The 25,594-nt window shown below is 42.7% G+C and overlaps 1 protein-coding gene across 1 annotated transcript in view; it reads left to right on the top strand.

The window, feature by feature from the left end:
• SLC26A7 (solute carrier family 26 member 7) overlaps positions 1 to 25,594 on the top strand; it is a 122,984-nt gene that overhangs the window by 12,180 nt on the left and 85,210 nt on the right. Inside the window, exons 2-3 of the mRNA XM_034763250.1 lie at positions 6,795 to 6,905; positions 10,264 to 10,436. Coding sequence (XP_034619141.1) covers positions 6,795 to 6,905; positions 10,264 to 10,436 — 284 coding nt within the window. The remainder of the gene's footprint in view (positions 1 to 6,794; positions 6,906 to 10,263; positions 10,437 to 25,594) is intronic.

A 25,594-nucleotide genomic window follows, 5' to 3' on the forward strand; every position in this document is an offset into this window, starting at 1 on the left:
ATTCTGTCCTCGGATATGTATGTGCAACTCAGGAGGAGTTGTAGGTTATCATACTGAAGGGTGAATTTATTAGTGCTTATTTGAGTGCCCCAGATATGGGATTTGGACATCTCATTAGGGCATCCAGATTTGAACAATGGAAAGATGTTTGAAATCAACAAGCACAATTTTCATGCTCATCAAGTTCCCAGCAAGGAAGTTCTTTGAGTGTACAGGACTTCAGGCAAGATTTATTTAATTTTGCATTGAGAATAGTGGACTGTGAGATATTTGCAAAAGTCACAAGATTAATTGTAGACCTGAGATACTGTCTTCTTGTTTTCCTTGTTCTGGGATAATACTTTTATCTTATATACCATGATGCCAAAAAGATATGGCGTAGCCTTTCCATCTGGATAGCCATGTGTTCAGATGTGTATATCCAGATATGGGAATTTAACTGTAATTCTGACTAATCTGACTCTAATTTTCTTCTTTGGTGACACTTCATTACTGTCATAGTTGTAGTTTCAAACTGGCACATTCAATAGTAATTCTCAATTCAGCAGGTTAAGATACAGGACTTAGCAGCTCTTCTTGTTTGCACCCAGGTTCATTATTCTATAGCTATCTGCATTTGTTATCTACCTGCAGTGGTGCCACATGTCGCCAGCTTGGCCTGTGAAGCATACACAGTGTAGCATGTGATGTGTCACGAAGCCCAGTGATAGCCAGAGAGCTCCATTTTAAAAGAAACCATGGCACATAATGTTATCTTCCGATAGTGAGTTAACTAAAGCATGCCACCACAGTATTTATATATAATATCTGAACCTATTGTTCATTTCTTGTTTGCAGTTCTTTACATTGGAATAGCCATTCTTTCTTGAAAGCCTTACTTTCGCCGCCAGTGGGGTTCTCCTTCCTTAAAAATGAGGAGGAGCTGGCGTCTCCATTCTTAATGACTTTTCAGTGTGAAGAAGTGCAATACAGTAGTATTTTTGCCATCTGTTTCCTGCTTTTTGACTACTTTTTGAACCCAATGAATGTATTGTAACAAAGTTGAACCTGAAAAACTAAAATCAATGAGTGAAATCAAACGACCCTCTGTTCTGTTTGTTAATAAAATGGTTTGAACTTTTATAATACCTTGCACCTGAGGATTTCATGCTTAAGAGGGATTTTATTAAGCTTTATGACACCCTTCTGATGATACCCATTGCATAGATGGGTAAACTGAAATGTGCAGTTTGTCTGAAACCATACAAAATCAGTGGTAGAGACAGGAATAGAATCTAGGATTTCTGAGTCCTGGTGACCTGTCCTAATCACTAGACAGCACTGTCTCATTGTTTTCTAGGTAACATAGAAGGAATGAGAAACTACTTCTGGAAACTAAACGGACATAACAGGATAGAGTTTAAAAACAAAACACCTAGACTTTGCCCCCTATATATATGGTGTGAAAATGCACTGCCCAGCAGCAGCTCCCTGATTGGTGGAATTCCTCCAGGGACACTGGGGATGTGTGGGTCAAAGTGGCCCCTGCTACACTATTTCCAGGGTTCAGTGTAGACTCTGTTTGTTTGTGTGGGCCAGCTCTGTTGGGCAGTGAGGAGGGGATGGGTTATGGCTCTTGTTTTCCCTGAATGCTAAGCACCTAGGACTCCTTGTGCCCTGCACACACCTTGTTCATGTGTGCTGGACCAAACACAGTCTGGCCACAGTAGTCACAAGTCTCAGATTCAAACCATTTTTGGAAACTTAAGAACAAAGTAAATGCTTGCAGAGGGGTGAGAATCTGGTAAGTCTGACATTTATAACTAGATAGTGACAGCTTACTTCCCAGTAGTTTAAGCCTCATTTCCCCCATTAGAGCTAAGAGGAAACAAAGTAATACTGTATTTAATCCCATATTGATTAGTAGCTGTGAGTAGCAAATATGTAAACGTCCTACAGCAGGAAATTTCTTAACTTAGCTTGAGAGTCATTACAATACTCTCCACTAGCCATTACAATTCCTCAGTTAATTCCTCTTGAACTGAGTAATTAAAATCTATTAATTTAAGCATGTGAACACCTATTAAAGGTAAACTGCACACACTTTATTTAATCTTTAAACTGGTTAACATCCCAAATCTGTAAGTGCAGAATAAAAAACAATACAAAGACTACCCCAACCTGACTTTATACATTAAAATGTATATTTGAAAATTATTATGATTTAAATAACAGGCCACGTTCTGTACTTCCCCTGCAGGAAGGAACTGATCACAGACACCGAAAACAATACACGAGAATTGTGTAGAGCAGTGTTGAGGTTATCAAAGCAGTTCACAGTGTGCACTCCATTCACTGAAGTGTTACTATTTTGTTTTTAAATGTAAATGTCCTGTATTTGTAATTGTCTCGTTTGCACGTGCATACTGTTTAATGATATTGGATCTTAAACGTACAAAGTTTTGCAGTTCACCTTAGCCAGGATTTATGGACCCATTTCACACACACTGCTTAGAAAATGGGCCCCTGTCTCTAGCCATTCAGTAAGGGGTCATTTGTCTATTTCCTCAGAGTTTATCTACACATAAAAGTTGTACCACTTTGACTGTAGTGGTCTAGTTTAACCAGTACAACTCCCCTACAGTGGATGAAGTTATACTGGTATAGCTAATTCCCAAACAGGAAAGGGGATAAGCTATACCTGCATAAAGCACCTTTATACCAGCAGAACTGCATTTGCAGTAGGAGTTGTACTGGTATAACTATCTTGATATAAAAAAATCACCCCCCCCATTGAAATAATTGTGCTGCATAGATCAGACTTACGTAGTCCTCTCCTCCTTTCCCATGCTCCCCTCTTCTTCCTGCCTGCCCCTTTAGGCAGGGCAAGCGTTCCTCTCCTTCTGCCTCTTCTGGAGTTTCTGGTGTGTTTCTTTTCACCTTGTGCCTTCTCTTTTCTGTAGACTTTGGGCTGAGTATCCTGTCCCGCTGTCCCCAACATAGACATAGGAATTGCCATATGAGATCAATGGTCTATATAGTCCAGTATCCTATCTCTGCCAGTGACTAATCCCAGATGCCTTAGAGGAAGGTGCTGGATGAGGACTCAGGAGACATGGATTGCATTCCCAGCTCTGCTGCTGGCCTACTTAGTGACCTTGGACAAGTTATGTCCCTTCTCTGTGCCTCCATTTCCCTATCTGTAAAATGGGGATAATAATACTGAACTCCTTTGTAAAGTACTTTGAGATCTATGGATGAAAACTGCTATATAAGAACTAGGTATTATTAATAGATAATTATGGAAAAATCCACCCACAACAGAAGATTCTTCCAAACCCCATTGCTTAGGCTGGGTCTACACTACCTGCCTGAATCGGCGGGTAGAAATCGACCTCTCGGGGATTGATTTATTGCGTCCCGTTGGGACGCGACAATCGATCCCCGAATCGACGCTCTTACTCCACCAGCAGAGGTGGGAGTAAGTGCTGTCGACAGGAAGCCACAGAAGTCGATTTTGCCGCCGTCCCTACAGCGGGGTAAGTCGGCTGCGATACGTCGAATTCAGCTACGCTATTCGCGTAGCTGAATTTGCGTATCTTAAATTGACCCCCCCCTGTAGTGTAGATGTAGCCTTAGTGGTTGGTTTATGGCTTAGCTTTTTATAGATGTAATTATCATTGCAGGTAGTTTTAATCCTGCTGTTAAAACTGTGGACTTTACCCCCAACAAAACCAAATGTAAAGTAATTTGATAACTTGGTGCAAAGGATTAAAATGCTTATATACCAATGCTAGAAGCCTAAATAATAAGATGGGAGAACTAGAGTGCCTAGTATTAAATGACGATATTGATATAATAGGCATCACACAAACCTGGTGGAATGAGGATAATCAATGGGACACAGTAATACCAGGGTACAAAATATATTGGAAGGACAGAACAGTTCATGCTGGTGGGGGCGTGGCACTATATGCAAAAGAAAGCATAGAATCAAATGAAGTAAAAATCTTAAATGAACTAAATTTATACTATAGAATCTCTGTGGATAGCAATTCCATGCTTGAAAAATAAGAATATAGCAGTAAGGCTATATTACAGACCACCTGACCAGGATGGTGTTAGTGACTCTGATATTCTCAGGGAGGCTAGAGAGGCTATTAAAATAAAAACACTCAATAAAAATAATGGGGGATTTCAACTATAACCCATATTGACTGGATACATGTCACCTCAGGAAGGGATGCTGAGATAAAATTTCTTGATACCTTAAATGACTGCTTCTTGGAGCAGCTATTCCTGGAACCCACAAGAGGAGAGGCAATTCTTGATTTAGTCCTAAGTGGAGCACAAGATCAGGTCCAAGAGGTGAATATAGCTGGATCGCTTTGTAATAGTGACCATAATATAATTAAATTTAACATCCCTGTGGCGGGGAAAACTCCACAGCGGCCCAACACTGTAGCATTTAATTTCAGAAAGGGGAACTACACAAAAATGAGGAGGTTAGTGAAACAGAACTTAAAAGGTACAGTACCAAAAGTAAAATCCTTGTAAGATGCTTGGAAACTTTTTAAAGACACCATAATAGAGGCTTAACTTAAATGTATACCCCAATTAAAAAAACATAGTAAGAGAACCAAAAAAGAGCCACCGTGGTTAAACAACAAAGTAAAAGAAGCAGTGAGAGGCAAAAAAGCATTCTTTAAAAAGTGGAAAATAAATCCTAATGAGGAAAATAGAAAAGATCATAAACTCTGGCAAATGAAGTGTAGAAATATAATTAGAAAGACCAAAAAAGAATTTGAAGAACTGCTAGCCAAAGACTCCAAAAGTAATAGCAATTTTTTTAAAAATACATCAGAAACAGAAAGCCTGCTAACCAACCAGTAGGACCACTGGATGATCGAGATGCTAAAGGAGCACTCAAAGACGATAAGGCCATTATGGAGAAACTAAATTAATTCTTTGCATTGGTCTTCACTGTTGAGGATGTGAGGGAGATTCCCAAACTGAGCCATCCATTTTGGGTGACAGATCTGAGGAACTGTCCCAAATTGAGGTGTCATTAGAGGAGGTTTTGGAACAAATTGATAAACTAAACAGTAATAAGTCTCCAGGACCTGATGGTATTCACCCAAGAGTTCTGAAGGAATTCAAATGTGAAATTGCAGGACTACTAACTGTCATCTGTAACCTATCATTTAAATCAGCTTCTGTACCAAATGACTGGCGGATAGCTAATGTGACGCCAATTTTTAAAAAGGGCTCCAGAGGTGACCCTGGCAACTACAGGCCAGTAAGCCTCACTTCAGTAACGGCAAATTGGTTGAAACTATCGTAAAGAACAAAATTGTCAGACACATAGATGAACATAATTTGTTGGGAAATAGTCAACCTGGTTTTTGTAGAGGGAAATCATGCCTCACCAATCTACTAGAATTCTTTGAGGGGGTCAACAAGCATGTGGACAAAGGAGATCCAGTGGATATAGTGTATTTAGATTTTCAGAAAGCCTTTGACAAGGCCCCTCACCAAAGGCTCTTAAGCAAAACAAGCAGCAATGGGATAAGAGGGAAGGTGGATTGGTTCTCTCATGGATTGGTAATTGTTAAAAGATAGGAAACAAAGGGTAGGAATAAATGGTCAGTTTTCAGAATGGAGAGAGGTAAATAGTGGTGTCCCCCAGGGATCTGTACTGGGTCCAGTCCAATTTTACATATTCATAAACGATCTGTAAAAAGGGATAAACAGTGAGGTGGCAAAATTTGCAGATGATACAAAATTACTCAAGATTGTTAAGTCCCAGGCAGACTGCGAAGAGCTACAGAAGGATCTCACAAAATTGGGTGACTGGGCAACAAAATGTCAGATGAAATTTAATGTTGATAAATGCAAAGTAATGCACATTGGAAAACATAATCCTAACTATACATATAAAATGATGGGGTCTAAATTAGCTGTTACCACTCAAGAAAGAGATCTTGGAGTCATTGTGGATAGTTCTCTGAAATCATCCACTCAATGTGCAGCGGCAGTCAAAAACGCGAACAGAATGTTGGGAATCATCAAGAAAGGGATAGATAATAAGACGGAAAATATCATATTGCCTCTATATAAATCCATGGTATGCCCACACCTTGAATACTGAGTGCAGATGTGGTCTCCCCATCTCAAAAAAATATATTGGAATTGGAAAAGGTTCAGAAAAGGGCAACAAAAATGATTAGGGGTATAGAACGGCTTCCATATGAGGAGAGATTAATAAGACTGGGACTTTTCAGCTTGGAAAAGAGGTGACTAAAGGAGGATATGATAGAGGTCTATAAAATCATGCATGGTATAGAGAAAGTAAATAAGGAAGTGTTATTTACTCCTTCTCATAATACAAGAACAAGGGGCCACCAAATGAAATTAATAGGTAGCAGGTTTAAAACAAACACAAGAAAGTATTTTTTCACACAATGCCCTGTCAGCCTCTGGAACTCCTTGCCAGAGGGTGTTGTGAAGGCCAATACTATAACAGGATTCAAAAGAGAGCTAGATAGATTCATGGAAGATAGGTCCATCAATGGCTATTAGCCAGGATGGGCAAGAATGGTGTCTCTAGCCTCTGTTTGCCAAAAGCTGAGATTGGGTGACAGGGCATGGATCACTTGATGATAACCTGTCTGTTCATTCCCTTTGGGGCACCTGCCATTGGCCACTGTCAGAGGACAGGATACTGGGCTTGATGGACCTTTGGTCTGACCCAGTATGGCCGTTCTTATGTTCTTAATGTATTGTTTACTAATTCCCATTATCCTTCCCTATAGGGCTGGCCTTTGCTGTTCTGTCTTCAGTCCATCCAGTGTTTGGTTTATATGGCTCTCTCTTTCCTGTCATCATTTATGCTGTGTTTGGAATGGGGCGCCATGTTGCAACAGGTAAGTGTCTGGAAATGTTTAGGCTCCCATCCTCCAAGTTGCTGAGTGTGTTCTGTGAAATGAGGAGTTTCCTCAGTAACTGGTGATCTCAGTGCAAGTTAAAGGTACTAAGCGTCACAGGATCAGTTGTGGGGGAGAGCAAGAGGGAAGTGTCTTAAAACAGATAAACCTGTTTACATTTCTTTGTGCCTTTTCTTTACAGCTACATCTTTTTCTGCTTAAGAAAAGTGTTTTCAAGGGGAAAAAAAAAGCCTTGTTAAGATTATACTGGAGCCACTCCTACCACTATAATTGAATACTACAGCCATATTTCCTTTATAAATAAAGCTTATCAGGGGCTTATGCAATTTATTATATAAATTTGCTTGAAGCTAAAACTTTAACAGACAAGAGCTCAGCTAAAGAAAGCCTTTTTAAATATAAACGGGAACAACTAAAAGTTTGACTGTTCCTAAACTATAGAAAAACCTCATTATTTTCTCACATTGCTAAACACAACCCCAGTACTTCTCACCAAAAAATACCCCCTCCCTACTCCAAATACTTCAGTAGAATTGGGATTACTCCTGATCAGCTGCATCTATTGAGCTAAAGGGTGCAGATGCCCCATCGCTTCCACTGTAGAAGCTAAGGAGCCACTAGGAGTTCCCTAGCTGCCATGCTAGTGATTATGTGGCTTCCTCACCACTGCTTTGAGCAGAGCTACCCACAGGGGCAAGAAGTGTTTCCGAGCTCCTGCTAGATTATTGACTGCTTTGTTCCCTAAGAAAGCCTGTTATGAACTGGGGAAGGGAATTGTATTCATCAGGTTGGACCATCAAGAAACTGCTCTGTGGGAATTGTGGCCTCCCAGTGACCCTTGAAGACCAGGGGAAGTATAGAGACAGGCACTTGGTTCCAGTAGGCGAGTACAATGAGCTTGAATGCAGGGCACTAGCCCCTCTCCCCAGTCAACCAAAGCTAAAATGTGAAAGGGGTATCTGAAAGGGGTAACCTTAGGGGAAGGGGAGTGGCTGTGGGAGCCTCTTGAGAGGAGGGGAGATGGTTCTTGGAAATTTGGAACCATTGGCAACCACTAGGGTGACCACACAGCAAATGTGAAAAATCAGGACAGGGGGTGGGGGGTAATAGGAGCCTATATAAGAAAAAGACCCTAAACTCGGGACTGTCCCTATAAAATCGGGACATCTGGTCGCCCTAGCAACCACACACAAAGCACACCCTGCAGGGCTCACATAGCTCAACTGCATACATCTCTCCTCTGGCTAATATGTTTTCTAAGAAGCAAACACTGTCTTTTGAATAACTACATGGTTTTGAAATTGATATGTGTGCCAAAATCTGTGTTTAGTAATACTGTTAACAGCTCCATAAGAGCTGTGTGGTCTACTGGGAAACCAATGTACATTCCAAAGTACATAGAATTTGTATCCCAACATATGTATGTTATATTGTCAAACCTCCAGATAATTTACAGCAAACAGGACATGAATTCTGGGTCAAGGTCCTTGGGTTTTGTTGCTCTGATGTAGCAAACTAGAAATTCTGCAGAAGCTTATTTTTGAAAAAAAAAGTTGTTTTAATCAATGAACTATTCACATGAATAACACCATTGTTACAGTACCTCTTGTGTTATGCACACAGAAATTGTCAGGGAGGAAGTCTCTGGGGCCTTTGATACCTGGGGAGGCAGTTTGGGATTGTGGGACATGTACATTAGATGGATGGTTCTGCTAAAATGATCAGTATACTCACTTCACAGAAGAGTGAGAAACTTTCTTTTAAATTAAAGCTTAGATTTTGGAGAATAATTCTGTGGCAGGAGCTAGGGTAAAGGTAGGTTGCTATATAGCCTTATAGTTCCTTTATTTGTCTTCTCTCATTAGTATTTCCCTTTTTCATTAAAAAAGGTGAAAATATGAGGAAAACTGTTTCAAAATAGACAATGTTTACAAATTTCTCCCTGAACAGTTGATTTTTAAACTAAAGCTCACTAAAGGAAAAAGGTACCTCACTCATCATCTTACATTGCACCCTTAATATGCAGAAAAATATCTTGTGGTAATAAACTCTCGTTTTGTAGAATGAAGGTGGTGAAATGGACAAAGGGCAGGACTTCAGGACTGACACGGTATCCATGGGGTGAAATGGAGCAAATGTCATTCAGCCCAGGATTTGTGGAGTATAGTCAAGGCCCTGTATCCTACAATTCTGTGGGTTTGGATTTGCTGTAGAATCCACCGTTTGGACTCCAGCCCTTGCCACAGAATTGTGCTTCACAATCTAAGCTTTCATTCAGAAATGTTTCTGTCCCTCGCGGTTGTGAAGAAAATATTATAACATGAAAATACATTGTGTTCACATTTAATCATTTCAACAGAAGAATGCCGCTATTGCACATATCCCATAATCCCAAAGGCCCTGATTCAGGAAAGCACGTAAGCATGTGTTGAAGATTAATTGTTTAAAGTTAAACATGCTTAATTCCCATCCCAAATAAGGATGCTTTCCTGAATCACGGCTAAACTGTGTACTACAACTCCTCAGGTGCCAATGCCTCATATATCCTTTACTCAGAGGTGACAATCTCCGTCCCCTCTAATAACTTCTGTGAAGTCAGTGAAACTCTCTTTAAGTAAAGGATGCAGGATTGGGACCTTTTTGCACGAAAAGTGGAGTTCATCTGTGGCCTGGTCCTGTAAACTTTTGTCTACTTGACTAATTCTTACCCATAAATAGTCACTCAGTCTAGTCTTGTGGAAAAGATTACTCATCTGAGCAATAAGTTGTTAGAATTGAACTTTATTCTGGCTGCTTTTTCTCCATTTGAACTCAGGAACCTAATTTATTTGGGATACCATAATTAGCTGTACAGCAATTAGTGACGTTATCACAAATAGAAATTATGATTTCAGGTGGAGCTAAAGTATGCAAAACTTTTTCCAAAAAGGATGTCGTTCAAAGCTTTCCATGATGCTTTAATGCCTTTAACATATTGAATTATCCTTCTTTAGCTGAATGTGATTAAAAATTTCAAAAGTGTTTCAACTCAGCCTCTGTTTGTCTGTGTGCACATTATTTGCTTGTGCATTTTTTGAGCACCATTATTTTCCGGCACACAGAAGAGAACTTGCACACAAAAAAACATTTGCACTCAGTTTATCTGCTCGTATGGCATCTTACACTTAGAAATTTGCACCCAACAAGTGAAAGTGCTTTAAAAAACATACCTGAAGTGAGTGAGTGTGCAAAGTTTCACATTCATGGATAGAGGCCGTACTTTGAAAAATTAATGTTAGTGACTCTAACAAATATTGAGCTACTTATTGGTAACTGATATGTGACTTTTCTTTTACAGGAACTTTTGCTTTAACTTCCTTGATATCTGCCAATGCAGTTGAACGTCTTGTTTCTCCAGCAATCAACAATTTCACTACAAGCAATAATTCGGGAGTCTTAGGTTTATCGGAGTTTGAAATGCAGAGGATTGGAGTTGCTGCAGCGGTTTCATTTTTAGGAGGAATTATTCAAGTAGGTAGTCTAAATAGTCAATGAACATTTATTTTAACATATGTGAGAAGTACGCTATAGCTAAGTCTTTGTCTGTCACAACTATGATTTTGGTGATGAAAAACATGACTTAGTTTCATTTCATAACAAGTCCAGCTCTTTGAACCTTGGCCAGTAGGCTCTTGAGCAGGGTTTTTTTTTTTTTTTTTTACAAATTTGGCTCTATATTTGTCCAGTGCTTAGGAGTCTGCAAATATGATTTGACTTTTGAAAGAGTTTCAAATAATTTACTTGCAAAATAAAGGGGGTTTCTTGCTTAAAATAAAGTTGATCCTGTGACATTTTACGTTTATTTTTGCCAGAATTAAATGATTCCTGCATTTTTTTGGGGTGCTAAAGCCATGTCCTATCCCATTTTATGTCAAGAAAAACAGTCAGTTCTTAATTATGCTTGTGCTATGGTGGCCATGAAGGGACAAATCCTTCTCCCAATAAAGTAAATGTGAGTTTTGCTTAGACTTCACTAGAGCCAAGAACAGGGCCTAATGGGTACATCCCCTTCTATTTTTACTTTTATTTGCCTTATGCAGATAGCCCACAACAACTTTTATTATAATTACTTGTAGTAATACTTAGCACTTACTGACATAGGGAATTGCCATATCTATCCTGCCTCTGACAGTGGCCAGTACCAGATGCTTCAGTGGAAGGTGTAAGTGCTTGTGTGAGAGCTGCCATTTTGGCAGATACACGAAGGTTTGTACTGGGGACTACCAGAGTTAAAAGCATGAGTTGCTACAGCTTTTACTCATATCCTCTGTGTATTGGCACAGTGGGAGACCTGTTATACACAGGTTTCCAATGGGTTTCATGTGTATAGTGCTTTTCATCATCAAAGCATTTAACAAACTGTATGATAATCTCATTTACCTTTTGTTCAGACAAACCATTCAACCCAAAAGAAAACTAATAGCAGATTAAGTTTGTTATTATTATTATTATTATAATTTTTAATGATTTTGAGATCAAAATGTTATTTACCTTCTCATATGATCAGTTGATCTTTATCCCAAATCCACTTTAGTTCCATACTTGTTTCTGCAAGAGATTAAATAAAAAACATCTTTGCCTATGTTCCCCATTAGCAAGATAAACATGCCTTCTCTTTCATTCTTTTCAGGATATATGATGAAATACTGAATAAAAATACTTTTTCCAAATACATTCACATTTATAATAGCACCTTTCATCTTCAAATATTAACTTATTAATCTTCGCAGCACCCTCCTTTGTGTGAGGTAGGGATATTTCTGCCCCCCATTTCAAAGATGGAAAAATGGAGCTAGAAAAGTTATGACTAGAGCTGACTGGGAATTTTTTGACAAACCATCTTTTTGTTGTCAAAAAATGCCAGTTGGTCAAAACTGAAACTCTTCATGAAAGGGGTTGAGTTTGATGAATTTGCTAACTCAAAAAAGAGTAAAGAAAAAAGATTTGAAGTTGTTGAAACACAATTTTTCAGTTTTCTAGTTTGAAATGACCTGTTGTTTAGAAACTTAAGCTAAGAGGCTAAAAGTTTTTTTTATTGTTTTGTTTTTTTAAGAGAGAGATCTCACAATCGAAATGAAATGTTACAGAATTATTTTGACAAAATGTTTCGATTGACTTGATCCCAAAAAATCTGTTTATTTGGTTTTGTCAATATTTTCAAAATTTAGACTTCTCATCCTGATTCAAACTCTTGAAAATATTCACTGAATAGGAATCCTATTTCCCACCCAGCTCTAGTGCAGACTTTACCTGAAACCATAGAGGGGGTGAAAGCCTAGATTAGAATGCGGGACTCTGGTTCCCACCTGAGTGTTGAGACTCCTAAGCAACAACTCTCTCCTTGTAGAAGTACAATGTTTCCAAATTGAGTTTTCAATTAAATTTTTAGTTGAAAAATGATTTAGCTGATTAAATGTTTTATTGAAAATTTGATTTTTGACAGAGAAGGGCCCTGAAAATTTTCAACACAGATTATTTGTAAAAAATTCTGACGGGTTTGACTAATAATAGAGCTGGTTGAAATTTTTCGACTGTTGAAACATTTTGTCAAAATTTTGAAAACCAATTAAACATTTTGAAATGTTCCTATGTAATATTTTATTACCTTTTCTACCAGTTCTACTCCCTCTATACTTCTCACGTGATTTTTTCCTGTGTTGGTTTATATGGATATATTTGGTAGCCTCTATCATATGCTTGCACTCTAAGATACAAATTTAATTTGGCATTCTCTGTGTAAGAATAAGTAATCTGTTATCTGAAAAAGCATTTGTTAGTGGATCAGATATAGATAAATTGCTTCAAGGTTTGGATTGTGTTTTGTTTTTCTTGAATGAAAAAATCTGCATTTTTACAATGGAAGCATTTTAATCTTTAAAATCTAAAATGGTTGTGGCATTGTTTGAAAATCAGTTCCTGTTAATGGGCACTAACTTCTTTCCTAATATTTCATAGCTCTCTGGATTAACATTGTAACAGATGTAATCTATTCATAAATCTTGGTATACAAGCTGTGTATTTAATAATGGCTCTCTATAAGCTGTACTACTCATTTATTAATGTGGTCTCACAAATTTCTGTTCATATTTCAATGCTATTGATTGATAATGAATCCTCATAATAGTGCTACCAGAATGGAATGTGGTGTTTCAAAATTTGAATCTAGTAAGAGTGATCACTGGACTACCACAGATCCAACAAAATGTTGCTTCTTCCTACAAAATTTAACTAGTAAATAACTGTTCGTTCGCTCAGTGCAAAACAGGGAAGGAACTTTAACAATAATGTATGTGAGTGTGTAGTAGACAATGGTGTCAGAATACTCAAATTAGTAGTACAGGACTGTACAGAGCCCTAATTTAAGTTTTCTGTCACATCTTTTATCCATCTTGGTAAATGTTTTAACAAAGTTCCTTCCCTGCTTTGCATTGAGTGTACAAAAGGTTATTTGCTAGTCAAATGTTGTAGGTAGAAACAACCTTTTGTTGGATCTTAGATGGGAGTTAGCTGGGAGTTTCCAGTTGGTAGGGGCAGAAGCAGCCAAAGCAGAGACTGCTTCACTTGGGGGGGTGGGGAGTTTGGAGGGGCATAAAGGGACTCAGCCAGGGTCAACCCTCTCCCCAGCATTTTGCTGGACTCAGAACTGTGCAGGAGAGACACCCTCCTCCCCCATGCTGGGGGCTCTAGGAATCAGACCATGCCTCCCTACGTCTTTCTCACACCCTTTCCTCCCTCTCTCTCCCAACCATGTGGGCTTGGTAGTAAGCTTCAGAGAGGAGCCCTCTAGAGTTTCCATCTGGTAAGGGCAGAAGCAGGCAAAGCAAGGGCTGTTGGTTCTTAGAAAACTTTCTGTAGTTTTGACTGGAGTTTTCTTCTTCTTCGAGTGCTTGCTCATGTCGATTCTGTTCTAGGTGTGTGGGTGCCCGCGTGCACGGGTTGTTGGAGTTTTTTGCCTTAGCGGTATATGTAGGGTTGGCTGTGGTGCTCTCTTGAGTGCCGCTCTCATGCGTCGGAATATTAGGCACTGCCAGCCTTCTCAGTTCCTTCTTATCACCCGTGATGGTTGGTCGGAGTGCCTTGTCTTGCAGTTCTTAATAGCCCTTCGTTTATCTTCTTTGTATATAGTTCTTAGGTACTTATTTAGCCATTAGATTAAGTGTTAGTTTAGTAGAGTCCTGGCTGGGACTTCACCCAGGAGTGGGGCATGCCCCGTTCCCTGGGCTTCAAAACGTGTTTGTCATGCAACTGGCCGATGCCTGTTAGTGGACCCCCTCCGCAGCTGTTTAAACTGCTTGGAGGAGTCCCACATAAAGGATAATTGGAGGATTTGCAAGAGCTTTCCCTCCAGAACTCAGAAGGAGCGGGATATCTGCTTGAGGGCCCTCCTCATGGAGGCCGCGCTTCATCTGGCGTCAGAACCCTCCCAGTTGGATTCCACAATTCATGGTGCTATCCTTCGGTCTCTCGTCAGCCCCAAGAGTGTTTACAAAGTGCATGGCATCAGTGGCTGCTTACCCGAGGCGTCGGGCTGTTCAAATTTACCCGTACCTCAACAACTTGCTAATCAAGGGCCGGTCCTGGGATCAGGTGCGGAGGCACCTTGATCTGGTTTGCTCCACCTGTCACGATCTGGGGCTGTTGATAAACAAGAAAAAATCGGCACGCAGCTCCATCTCAGGCCACTATAGGCATAGCTGGCATCGTTCTATGGCTCCAACAGACACAATGTTAACCGTGTAGTCAGGGTACTATCATCACTCACATGGTGGAGAAATCCCATATTGGTGGAGGAGGGAGTTTCCTTTGCGGCCCCATCCCGATAGGTTATCCTAGTCTCCGATGTCTCGGATCTGGGGTGAGGAGCCCACCTGGGCGATCTCAGCACGCAAAGTCGTTGGTCGAGGTCACAAGGTCACAATTGCTCCCTACGCATAAATGTCAGAGAGCTCAGAGTGGTATGGTTGGCCTGCCAAGCCTTCCTGCCTCATATAAAAGCAGAGTGGTTCAGGTCCTGATGGATAATACCACCACAATGTTCTATATCAATAGGCAAAGCAGAGCCCGATCTCATCAGCCCTTTGCCAAGAAGCTCTCAGGCTCTGGAATTTCCATGGTCAGCATGCCATCGCATCATCAGGACCTTCTCATCTCACCATGAGCGGTCACTCCATCCAGAGGTGGTCAGCATCATCTTCCCGAGGTGGGGGACTTCCCAGGTGGACCTGTTTGCATCCAGTCAGAACAGAAAGTGCCACATTTTCTGCTCAATTCAGGGGATCGACAGGCTCCCCATCGGACGCTTTTCTGCTCCCGTGGTTGGGGACCCTCATGTATGCCTTCCCTCCAGTGCCATTAATTCACAGGGTCCTCATGAAGATCAAGCGGGATAGGGCAAAGATGATCCTCATAGAGCTGGCTTGGCCGTGTCAGCATTGGTTCGGTACACTGCTGGACTTCTTGGTGGTCGCACTGTTACAGCTACCGCTCTGGCCAGATCTGCTGTCCCAGAACCACGGCAGTCTTCTGCATCTGAACCTGGCAACACCACCTGATGGGCTGGCTGCTGCATGGTTAAATGGGGAGGAGCAACAGTGCTTGGCTGATATCCAGCAGGTCCTGGTGGGCAGGGAAGCCCTCAACCTCTACCTGTCCAAATGGAAATGGTTTACGTGTTGGACCTTGGTTAAAGGTATTCGACCCAAGCGGGCCTCACTGCAGTTAATCCTTAACTACCTTCTGCATCTCAAGCTCCAAAGCTTGTCCCTTTCATCTGTTAAGGTCCACTTGGCCCTATTTCGGCCTTCTATCCGCCACTCGAGGGCAGGCCAGTTGTTCCCCAGGACATGACTGTCAGGTTCCTCAAGGGCCTGGAGCGCTTCTACCTGCATATCCAGAACTTTGTCCCTCTGTGGGACCTGAATCTTGCACTGTCGTGGCTCACGGATTCTCCCATCGAGGCTTTGGATTCCTGCTCCCTCCTCCTCGTCTCCTGGAAGATCGCTTTCTTGGTCGCAACAACATCTGCTGCAGAGTCTCAGATTAGGGCACTTACCTCAGAGCTGCCCTATACCGTGTTTTACAAGGATAAGGTCCAGCTGCGGCCACATTCAGCTTTCCTACGCAAGGTTGTTTCACAGATTCATACGAGCCAGGACATACTCTTACCTCTCTTCTTTCCAAAGTCTCATAAGATGGAGGAGGAGTGCAGGTTGCACTCTCTGGATGTCAGAAGGGCACTAGCCTTCTACATTGAGCAGACCAAGCCGTTTCGTAAGTGAACGCAGGTGTTCGTTGCAGTGGCCAACAGGATGAAATGTTGTCCACTGTCTGCTTAGAGAATTTCATCTTGGATCACTGCCTGTATCTGTTGCTGCTACGATCAGGCAAAGGTGCCTCCTCCGGCGATTGTGACCGCCCATTCAACTAGGGCGCAGGCCTTTTTGGCAACTTTTCTAGCTCACGTACCGATCCAGGATATCTGCGGGGCCACCACCTGGTTGTCTGTTCATGTGTTTATGTCTCATTACGCGCTTACCTGGCAGGCCCGAGACGATGCTTGCTTTGGTAGAGCAGTGTTGCAAGCTGCACGACTGTGAACTCCGAGCCCACCTCCATGGATACTGCTTGTGAGTCACCTAGAATGGAATCAACATGAGCAAGCACTCGAAGAAGAAAAAATGGTTCCCTACATTTCATAACTGTTGTTCTTCGAGATATGTTGCTCATGTCCATTCCATTACCTGCCCTCCTGCCCCTCTGTCAGAGTTGCCGGCGAGAAGGAACTGAGAGGGCATAGAGCCAGCAGCACCTGATGTACTGTAATATGAGCATGGCACTCAAGAGGGCACCACAGCTGACCATACAGATACTGTTAAGGCAAAAATTTCTGACAAATGTGCATGTGGGTGCGCACACACCTAGAATGGAATGGACATGAGCAACACATCTCGAAGAACAACAGTTATGAAAGATAGGTAACCGTTTTATTCCTGTGCTGATGGCTGTTTGCTCCAACCTTCCCCCTCCCTCACAATCTCTTCACCTCAGCTTCACTTGGCACCTACCCCTCTTCCCTTGCCATTTTCTTTCCATTTCGATGATTTCCTCCTAACTAAACCCTCTCCTGCCCCTTGAAAAAAATCATATCACTAATATGATGTTTGCCACAATCATACTGTTCACTCTGGTTGTGTGTTATATTCCTTTCCCCTCCCTATCTTTCTGGTCTATTTAGATTGTAAGCTCTTTGGGTGGGACTGTCTCTTTGTTCAGCCTGTAACACAACGGGGTCCTGGTCCATGATTAGGGCCCCTAGGAGCTATGGTAGTACAAACAGTAATAATAATGGGGGCTTTCCTGTGTTTTAGTATGAAGTAGGTTATTTAACTACCTATTTATATTGCCCCCATCTCTGTAGCATCTGTGTACCTAGAAGAATATGCTGTAAAATGAGCAGGGTAAAACTGAGCATGCAGTTTCCAACAGAAAACTTAGAAAGAGTTGAAAACAAAAAAAAATCCATTAAGGGCCTGAGCCACAGCCTATTGATGTCAATAAAAGTACAGTGGAACCTCAGAGTTACGAACACCTCGGGAACAGAGATTGTTCATAACTCTGAAATGTTTGTAACTCTGAACAATACATTATATGGTTGTTCTTTCAAAAGTTTACAACTGAACATTGGCTTAATACAGCTTTGAATCTTTACTATGCAGAAGAAAAATGCTGCTTTCCCTTTATATTTTTAGTAGTTTACTTTTAACCCGGTACTGTACTGTATTTGCTTTTTTTTATTTTTGGTCTCTGCTGCTGCTGCCTGATTGCATACTTCCAGTTCCAAATGAGGGGTGTAATTGACTGGTCAGTTTGTAACTCTGCTGTTTGTAACTCTGAGGTTCTATTGTACTCTCATTGACTTGAGTGGGGTTTGGATCAAGCCCTAAAATCCAGCCCTTACCGCCCACTCAGCTACAAGAAGCCTCAAATAAATTTTGAAGTGGTAAGAGACTCCACTTCAAAAGTTATTTTTCCTCCCTTGGTATCCTGCTGTTAATTGATTTATCTCATTAGACTGACCTCATACTTGGTAAAGCAACCCCATCCTTTCATGTATTTATACCTGCTCCTGTATTTTTCACTTCATGCATCTGATGAAATGGGTTCTAGCCCACGAAAGCTTATGCCCTAATAAATTTGTTAGCCTCTAAGGTGCCACAAAGACTCCTCGTTGTTTTTGCTGATACAGACTAACATGGCTACCACTGAAAAATGAGTCTGAATATTCCAGAAGTATTGATGTAACCACCCTACTCAAAGCAGAGGGCTGGTTGGTAGTAGAAATTCCTAATGTCATGGAGAGAAGGGCTAAAGAGCCTTCTACAAAGATCTGTCTTGTTACTTTTGTAAACCCATCTGGGGATGGTTCCTAAAGCCTGTAGAAAATTTTGAGAATGAAATGTGAAGTGCTTAGCAGCCAGGCACCAGCTGAAATTGACAAAAGAGAGCTCTAACGTTCAGCTGTTATTACCTCTCCACCTCCTTTTCCTGCAGAAACAAAATGTAGACCAAGCTACCTGGTGAGCTCTGAACTGTTCCTGAGGTTTTTCCATTGCTTTTAATTTGAAGAGAAATAGTATATAATATACAGTAATTAAAAACAGTAGGAGAAACATCTCTAAATGCTCTTTCAAGCTCATTCACTCATCATTAAGGCAACATCAATTAGTAAAAGAGATACCTTTAGGTGTTTGTTGAATTTAATAGTCATGTCAAAGGAAAGAAACTCATCACAATGGCTGCAACCTCCAGGCCATGAGACAAGTAAAAAAAAAAAATGGTCAGGAGAGAATTTTTAGGCAAGTCTGTTCTAACGATGTGAGAGATAGAAAATAGGAACTCTATAGTTTGAGGAAAAAAAGTCAAGAGATTATGTCCTGATCAAAATCCATTGAATACAATGGAAAGAAAATGGAATTTACTTTTAATCCAAAATCCATAGACCTTAATGAACAAGGTTTATGAAAGTGAATGGACAAAGGATTAAATTATCATAGTTATAGGGACACAATAATGGCTATTAGTGTGGTCAGAACAGAAAAGCCAGTGGGGGAGCACTGTGTTGCTGAGGTAATAAGATTAGAAATGAAGTGTGAACTCAGTAGTTCAAGGCTAAAAGATTAGAGGACAGGTTCAGTGCAAAGGATCAAGGAAAAAGAGGTGAAGTTGTCTCCTCACAAGTTATGGAAGCAAAAACAGAATAAGGACATAAGAACATAAGAAAGGCCGTACCGGGTCAGACCAAAGGTCCATCTAGCCCAGTATCCTGTCTACCGACAGTGGCCAATGCCAGGTGCCCCAGAGGGAGTGAACCTAACAGGCAATGATCAAGTGATCTCTCTCCTGCCATCCATCTCCACCCTCTGACAGACAGAGGCTAAGGACACCATTCCTTACCCGTCCTGGCTAATAGCCATTAATGGACTTAATCACCATGAATTTATCCAGTTCTCTTTTAAACTCTGTTATAGTCCTAGCCTTCACAACCTCCTCAGGTAAGGAGTTCCACAAGTTGACTGTGCGCTGCGTGAAGAAGAACTTCCTTTTATTTGTTTTAAACCTGCGGCCTATTAATTTCTTTTGATGGCCCCTAGTTCTTGTATTATGGGAATAAGTAAATAACTTTTCCTTATCCACTTTCTCCACATCACTCATGATTTTATATACCTCTATCATATCCCCCCTTAGTCTCCTCTTTTCCAAGCTGAAGAGTCCTAGCCTCTTTAATCTCTCCTCATATGGGACCCGTTCCAAACCCTTAATCATTTTAGTTGCCCTTTTCTGAACCTTTTCTAGTGCCAGTATATCTTTTTTGAGATGAGGAGACCACATCTGTACGCAGTATTCGAGATGAGGGCGTACCATCAATTTATATAAGGGCAATAATATATTCTCAGTCTTAGGCCTTGGCTACACTTACCAGCTAGTTCGACGGCTGGAAATCGAAGTTCTGGGTTCGACTTATCGCGTCTAGTCTGGACGCGATAAGTCGAACCCGGAAGTGCTTGCCGTCGACTGCGGTACTCCAGCTCGGCGAGAGGAGTACCGCGGAGTCGACGGGGGAGCCTGCCTGCCGCGTGTGGACCAAGGTAAGTTCGAACTAAGGTACTTCGACTTCAGCTACGTTATTCACGTAGCTGAAGTTGCGTACCTTAGTTCGAATTGGGGGGGGGTAGTGTAGACTAAGCCTTATTCTCTTCCCCTTTTTAATGATTCCTAACATCCTGTTTGAAATAGATTACTACAAGAACCTTTTTGGTAATTAGTAGAAGTGTGTTTGTAGCAGCAAAGATTGTCTGATGAAATTTAGCCTTTTTTTCTTTGCGTTCTGATTGTAAAAGTTGACATACTTGTACGATATTTTTTGGTTTTGATCATTTCTCACAGGAAAGCTGATACAAAAGATTTAAGACTATTGGTTGATTTGGGAATGGTTTCATTTAGCTTACTTGCTGTTCATTATTGTGAACTTGTGATTGGTCATATGGTGGACCTTGATCCCCGACTTTGCTTACTTGAAAAACTAATTAGCTTAATTATTAAACTAATTTTGGATTGTTCAGAAATATGTTTTTTCATGACCAGTCATGCATATAAAATTACATTATTATGAATCTTAATAAACAAAACCAAAAATAGACCAACTGAAATTCATAATTTAATTTTGAGTGGTTTGTGGATAATTAGAGAAAGCTACTTGCCAATCAGAGTAGGGAACAAATCTCTTTGAGACTAGAAGAACCTACGGTCCATGTGATCTTAATTATTCTAGTGTAAACTACTTCAATTGAGTTACTCTGGGGTAGATGAGACTTGACCCGCCTCCCCTATTCCATGCTTCTACACTGGCTCTAGTAAATGTTTCAGGTATGTATTTTAAAAACTTGAATATAATTAGTTATCAGCAGGCATTATCAGAGAGAAAATAATGGCTCTATTTATCATGGGAACAAAACTACACAGTCTGTTATGTAATCATCACTATTTATCTAAAGGATAAGTAAGGCATGTGTTTGAAATGTGTTGTGTACTTTATCAGGTTAATATCTTTATGCACTTGTTTGCATGATTTTGGGAAAAATATAGGGCATTAGTCTACATTATATAAATATGGTATATAAACATATATATATATATATGTTACACTACAGATTATAAACTGAGTTGTTTATAAGACATAGCATAAATTCAGTGACAGTATGTTTAATACACCTGTCCTTTTCTAATAGCTTCAGATGCTGTATTTTAAACAGTTCCATGAGAACAACAAGAGGCTTCTAGGTTACAGGCTCAGTCAAACAAAAATGTGTGTCTCTGGCTGTTGGCCCTCAGAACTCCCATGATTTCTGCAGCCTCCTATTCTGTGTTAACAGTTGCAGAATGCGAAATTAGACATTCACAGTATATGCTGCTTCCTTTCCAGAAGTGTTCTCTGTGATTTTGACCTAGCTTGATTGTCATATGTGTCAGATGATCTCTAGAGAGAGTCACCGAACTTACTTTGTTGGTCCCTTGAGGTTCTAACATAGCAGCACCCTCCAATGACTAGAAGAGTGCTGTCCAAGGACTTTTAAAGTTCATTCTCCCATACTCCTATTCGTCACTATGCAACAGAGTTACAATAGCCCCAGAAAAGTTACTCACCTTTGTAACTGTTGTTCTTCGAGATGTGTTGCTCATATCCATTCCAATTAGGTGTGCGTGCGCCGCGTGCACGATCGTCGGAAGATTTTTACCCTAGCAACACTTGGTGGGTCGGCTGAGGCACCCCCTGGAGTGGTGCCCTTATGGCACCGGATATATGCCCCTGCCGACCCAGCGCCCCCTCAGTTCCTTCTTGCCGGCTACTCCAACAGAGGGGAAGGAGGGCGGGTTTGGAATGGATATGAGCAACACATCTCGAAGAACAACAGTTACAAAGGTGAGTAACCGTCTTTTCTTCTTCAAGTACTTGCTCATATCAATTCCAATTAGGTGACTCCCAAGCCTTACCTAAGCGATGGGGTCGGAGTTAGATGTCGCGGAGTGAAGGACCCCTGAACCAAATGTGGCATCACCCCTGGACTGCTGCACTATGGCATAGTGGGAAGCGAAAGTATGCACGGATGACCAAGTCGCTGCCCTACAGATATCCTGTATGGGAACATGAGCTAGAAAGGCGGAAGACGACGCTTGAGCCTGAGTAGAATGGGCAGTGAGGCAGGTAGTTGGGATACCAGCCAAGTCATAGCACGCACGGATGCATGATGTAATCCAAGACGAGATTCGTTGCGAGGAGACTGGGAGGCCTTTCAAACAGCTGGGATGTCTTTCTAAATGGCTTTATTTGTTCGATGTAAAAGGCGAGAGCCCTGCGAACGTCTAGGGAATGTAGCTGTTGCTCCCATCGCGAAGCGTGCGGCTTCGGAAAGAAGACCAGGAGGAAGATGTCTTGGTTGACATGGAAGGCAGACACCACCTTAGGGAGGAAGGCGGGGTGTGGTCGCAGCTGTACCTTGTCCTTATGGAACACCGTATATGGTGGGTCCAATGTGAGGGCCCAAAGTTCCGACATTCGTCTCGCCGATGTGATAGCGATGAGGAAAGCTGTTTTCCAGGAAAGGTACAGAAGCGAGCAGGTGGCCATCAGCTCGAAGGGGGCACCCATGAGTCTAGATAGGACCAGATTGAGGTCCCACGTAGGGGCCGGATGACGAATTTGCGGGTACAGACATTCCAAACCCTTGAGGAACCTGCTGACCATGGGATTGGAGAAAACCAAGCACCCGTTTTCACCCGGGTGGAAGGCTGAGATGGCTGCTAGGTGTACTCGGACAGATGAGACAGCTAGGCCTTGCTGTTTCAGGGACCAGAGATACTCTAGGGTGGTAGGTACTGTCTCCTCCAGAGGGACAGTATTGCTCAGGGCACACCAGCAGGAGAAGCGCTTCCATTTGGCCAGGTATGTGGACCTAATGGAGGGCTTTCTGCTACCCAAGAGTACTTGCTGCACCGAACTGGAGCAATGCAGCTCAGATTGAGTCAGCCATGCAGCATCTGAGCTGTCAGGTTGAGGTACTGCAGTCCGGATGACATAACCCGCCGTGTTCCTGAGTGATCAGGTCCGGCCACAATGGTAGAGGAATTGGTTTGGTCACCGACAGATCGAGGAGTGTGGTGTACCAGTGTTGTCTGGGCCACGCTGGAGCGATCAAGATTAAGTGGGCCTTGTCTCTGCGTAACTTCAGAAGGACCTTGTGGACCAACGGAAATGGAGGGAAGGCATAGAGCAGGTGGTCTTTTCATGGTATCAGGAAAGCATCCAACAGGGAGCCTGGGGAGCGTCCCTGGAGGGAGCAGAACACTTGGCACTTCCGATTCTCACGAGGCAAAAAGATCTATGTGGGGAAATCCCCACTTCTGAAAAACAGAATGGATAACGTCCAGACGTAGTGACCACTCATGAGCCAAGAAGGACCTGCTGAGGTGATCTGCCAAGGTGTTCTGGACTCCTGGGAGAAATGATGCCACCAGGTCGATTGAGTAGGCTATGCAAAATTCCCACAGATGTATGGCTTCCTGACAGAGGAGGGACGACCGCGCTCTGCCTTGCTTGTTGATGTAAAACATGGCCGTTGTGTTGTCTGTGCAGATCGTGACACAACGATCCTGCAGGTGTTTGCAGAATACCTGACACACTAGGCGTACTGCCCTCAGTTCCCTGACGTTGATGTGCAGGGTTATTTCTTGTGTGGACCAGAGGCCTTGTGTGCGAAGGTCCGCCAGGTGGGCGCCCCAGCCCAGAGACGACACGTCCGTGGTGAGGACTAGAGATGGCTGTGGGGCATGGAATGGCATCCCCCCGCAAATGAGGCTGGGGTTTAGCCACCAACCCAGAGAGGATAAGACCTCTGTCGGCAGCGTGAATACTGTGTCCAAACTGTCCTGGCCTGGACGGTACACTGACGAGAGCCAGGTCTGAAGCAGGCGGAGGCGTAGTCAGGCATGTCTGATCACGAAGGTGCACGAGGCCATGTGGCCCAGAAGACCGAGGCACGTGCGTGCTGTCAAGGTCGGGAAGCTTTGTAGGCCATGAATAATGGTCATCATGGACTGGAAGCGGGATTGTGGCAGGCATGCCTTGGCGAGATTCGAGTCCAGGACCGCCCCATTGAAGTCTATTCTTTGGGTTGGTTCCAAAGTGGACTTTTCGGTGTTGAGCAGCAGGCCCAGTTGCCTGAACAGGCTCATGACGAACCGAACATGAGACCGCACCTGTAGCTGTGACTGACCCCGAGTGAGCCAGTTGTCGAGGTACGAAAACACTTGGATCCGATGTCTGCGGAGCAAGGCCGCTATGACAGTCATACATTTTGTGAAGACCCTTGGCGCTGTGGACAGGCCGAAGGGAAGGACGGTAAATTGGAAATGCTGCTGGTTGACCACAAAGCGAAGGAACTGCCTGTGCGGAGGGTAAATTGCTATGTGGAAGTACGCGTCCTTCATGTCGAGGGCGGCATACCAGTCTCCAGGATCCAGGGAAGGGATAATGGTCCCCAGGGAAACCATGCGGAACTTCAACTTTACCATGAATTTGTTGAGTCCGCGCAGGTCCAGGATGGGCTGAAGCCCCCCCTTTGCCTTGGAGATTAACGGGAATAAAAACCCCTGCCCCTCAAGTCCTTTGGTATCTCTTCCATTGCTCCAATAGACAGGAGCGCTTGTACCTCCTGCAAGAGGAGTTGTTTTTGAGAAGGGTTCCTGAAGAGGGACAGGGAGGGAGGGTGTGAAGGGGGTTGGGGGCGAAACAAACTGAAGATGGTATCCAGTTTCCACCATGCATAGGACCCAGCGATCTGATGTTATGCGAGACCACACAGGGAGGAAATAGGAGAGCCAGTTGGAGAAAGACGGAAAAGGATCCTGCAAGGAGACTGGTGCTCCGTCCTCGAGCGCACCTTCAAAAGTTTTGCCTGGGCCTTGCCGATGGTTTTGGGGGGCCCTGATTTTGGCCTGATTGAGGACCAGATTGACGTCTCCTATTACCACGACCACGCCTTCTGGAGAAATCTTGCTGCGGTCGAGGGTTAGGGTTAGGGTAGGTGCGCTGTGGTTGGGGCCGGAAGGGCCTATGTTGCGTCACTGGGGTATGCATGCCCAATGAGCGCCTGATGGCCTGGTTATCCTTCAGACTCTGCAATCTGGGATCAGTTTTGTCTGAAAATAGACTTTGGCCATCACAGGGTAGGTCTTGTATAGGTTGCCTCAGTTCCGGTGGAAGACCGGACACTTGCAGCCATGAAATGTGGCGCATAGCCATGCCCGAGGCTAGAGTCCTAGCCGCTGAGTCCGCCGCGTCTAAGGATGCCTGCAGGGATGTCCTCGCCACTTTCTTACCCTCTTCTAGCAAGGCCCCAAACTCCTCCCTGGACTCCTGAGGAACCAACTCCTTGAACTTCCCGATCGAGTTCCAGGTGTTATAGTTGTAACGGCTCAGGAGGGCCTGCTGGTTAGCTACCCTGAGCTGTAGTCCACCCGTTGAATAAATCTTGCGCCTGAATAAATCCAAGCGCCTAGCGTCCTTGGACTTAGAG

The sequence above is a fragment of the Trachemys scripta genome, chromosome 2, assembly GCF_013100865.1.
Source record: "Trachemys scripta elegans isolate TJP31775 chromosome 2, CAS_Tse_1.0, whole genome shotgun sequence".
NCBI classification, from domain to species: Eukaryota; Metazoa; Chordata; order Testudines; family Emydidae; genus Trachemys; species Trachemys scripta.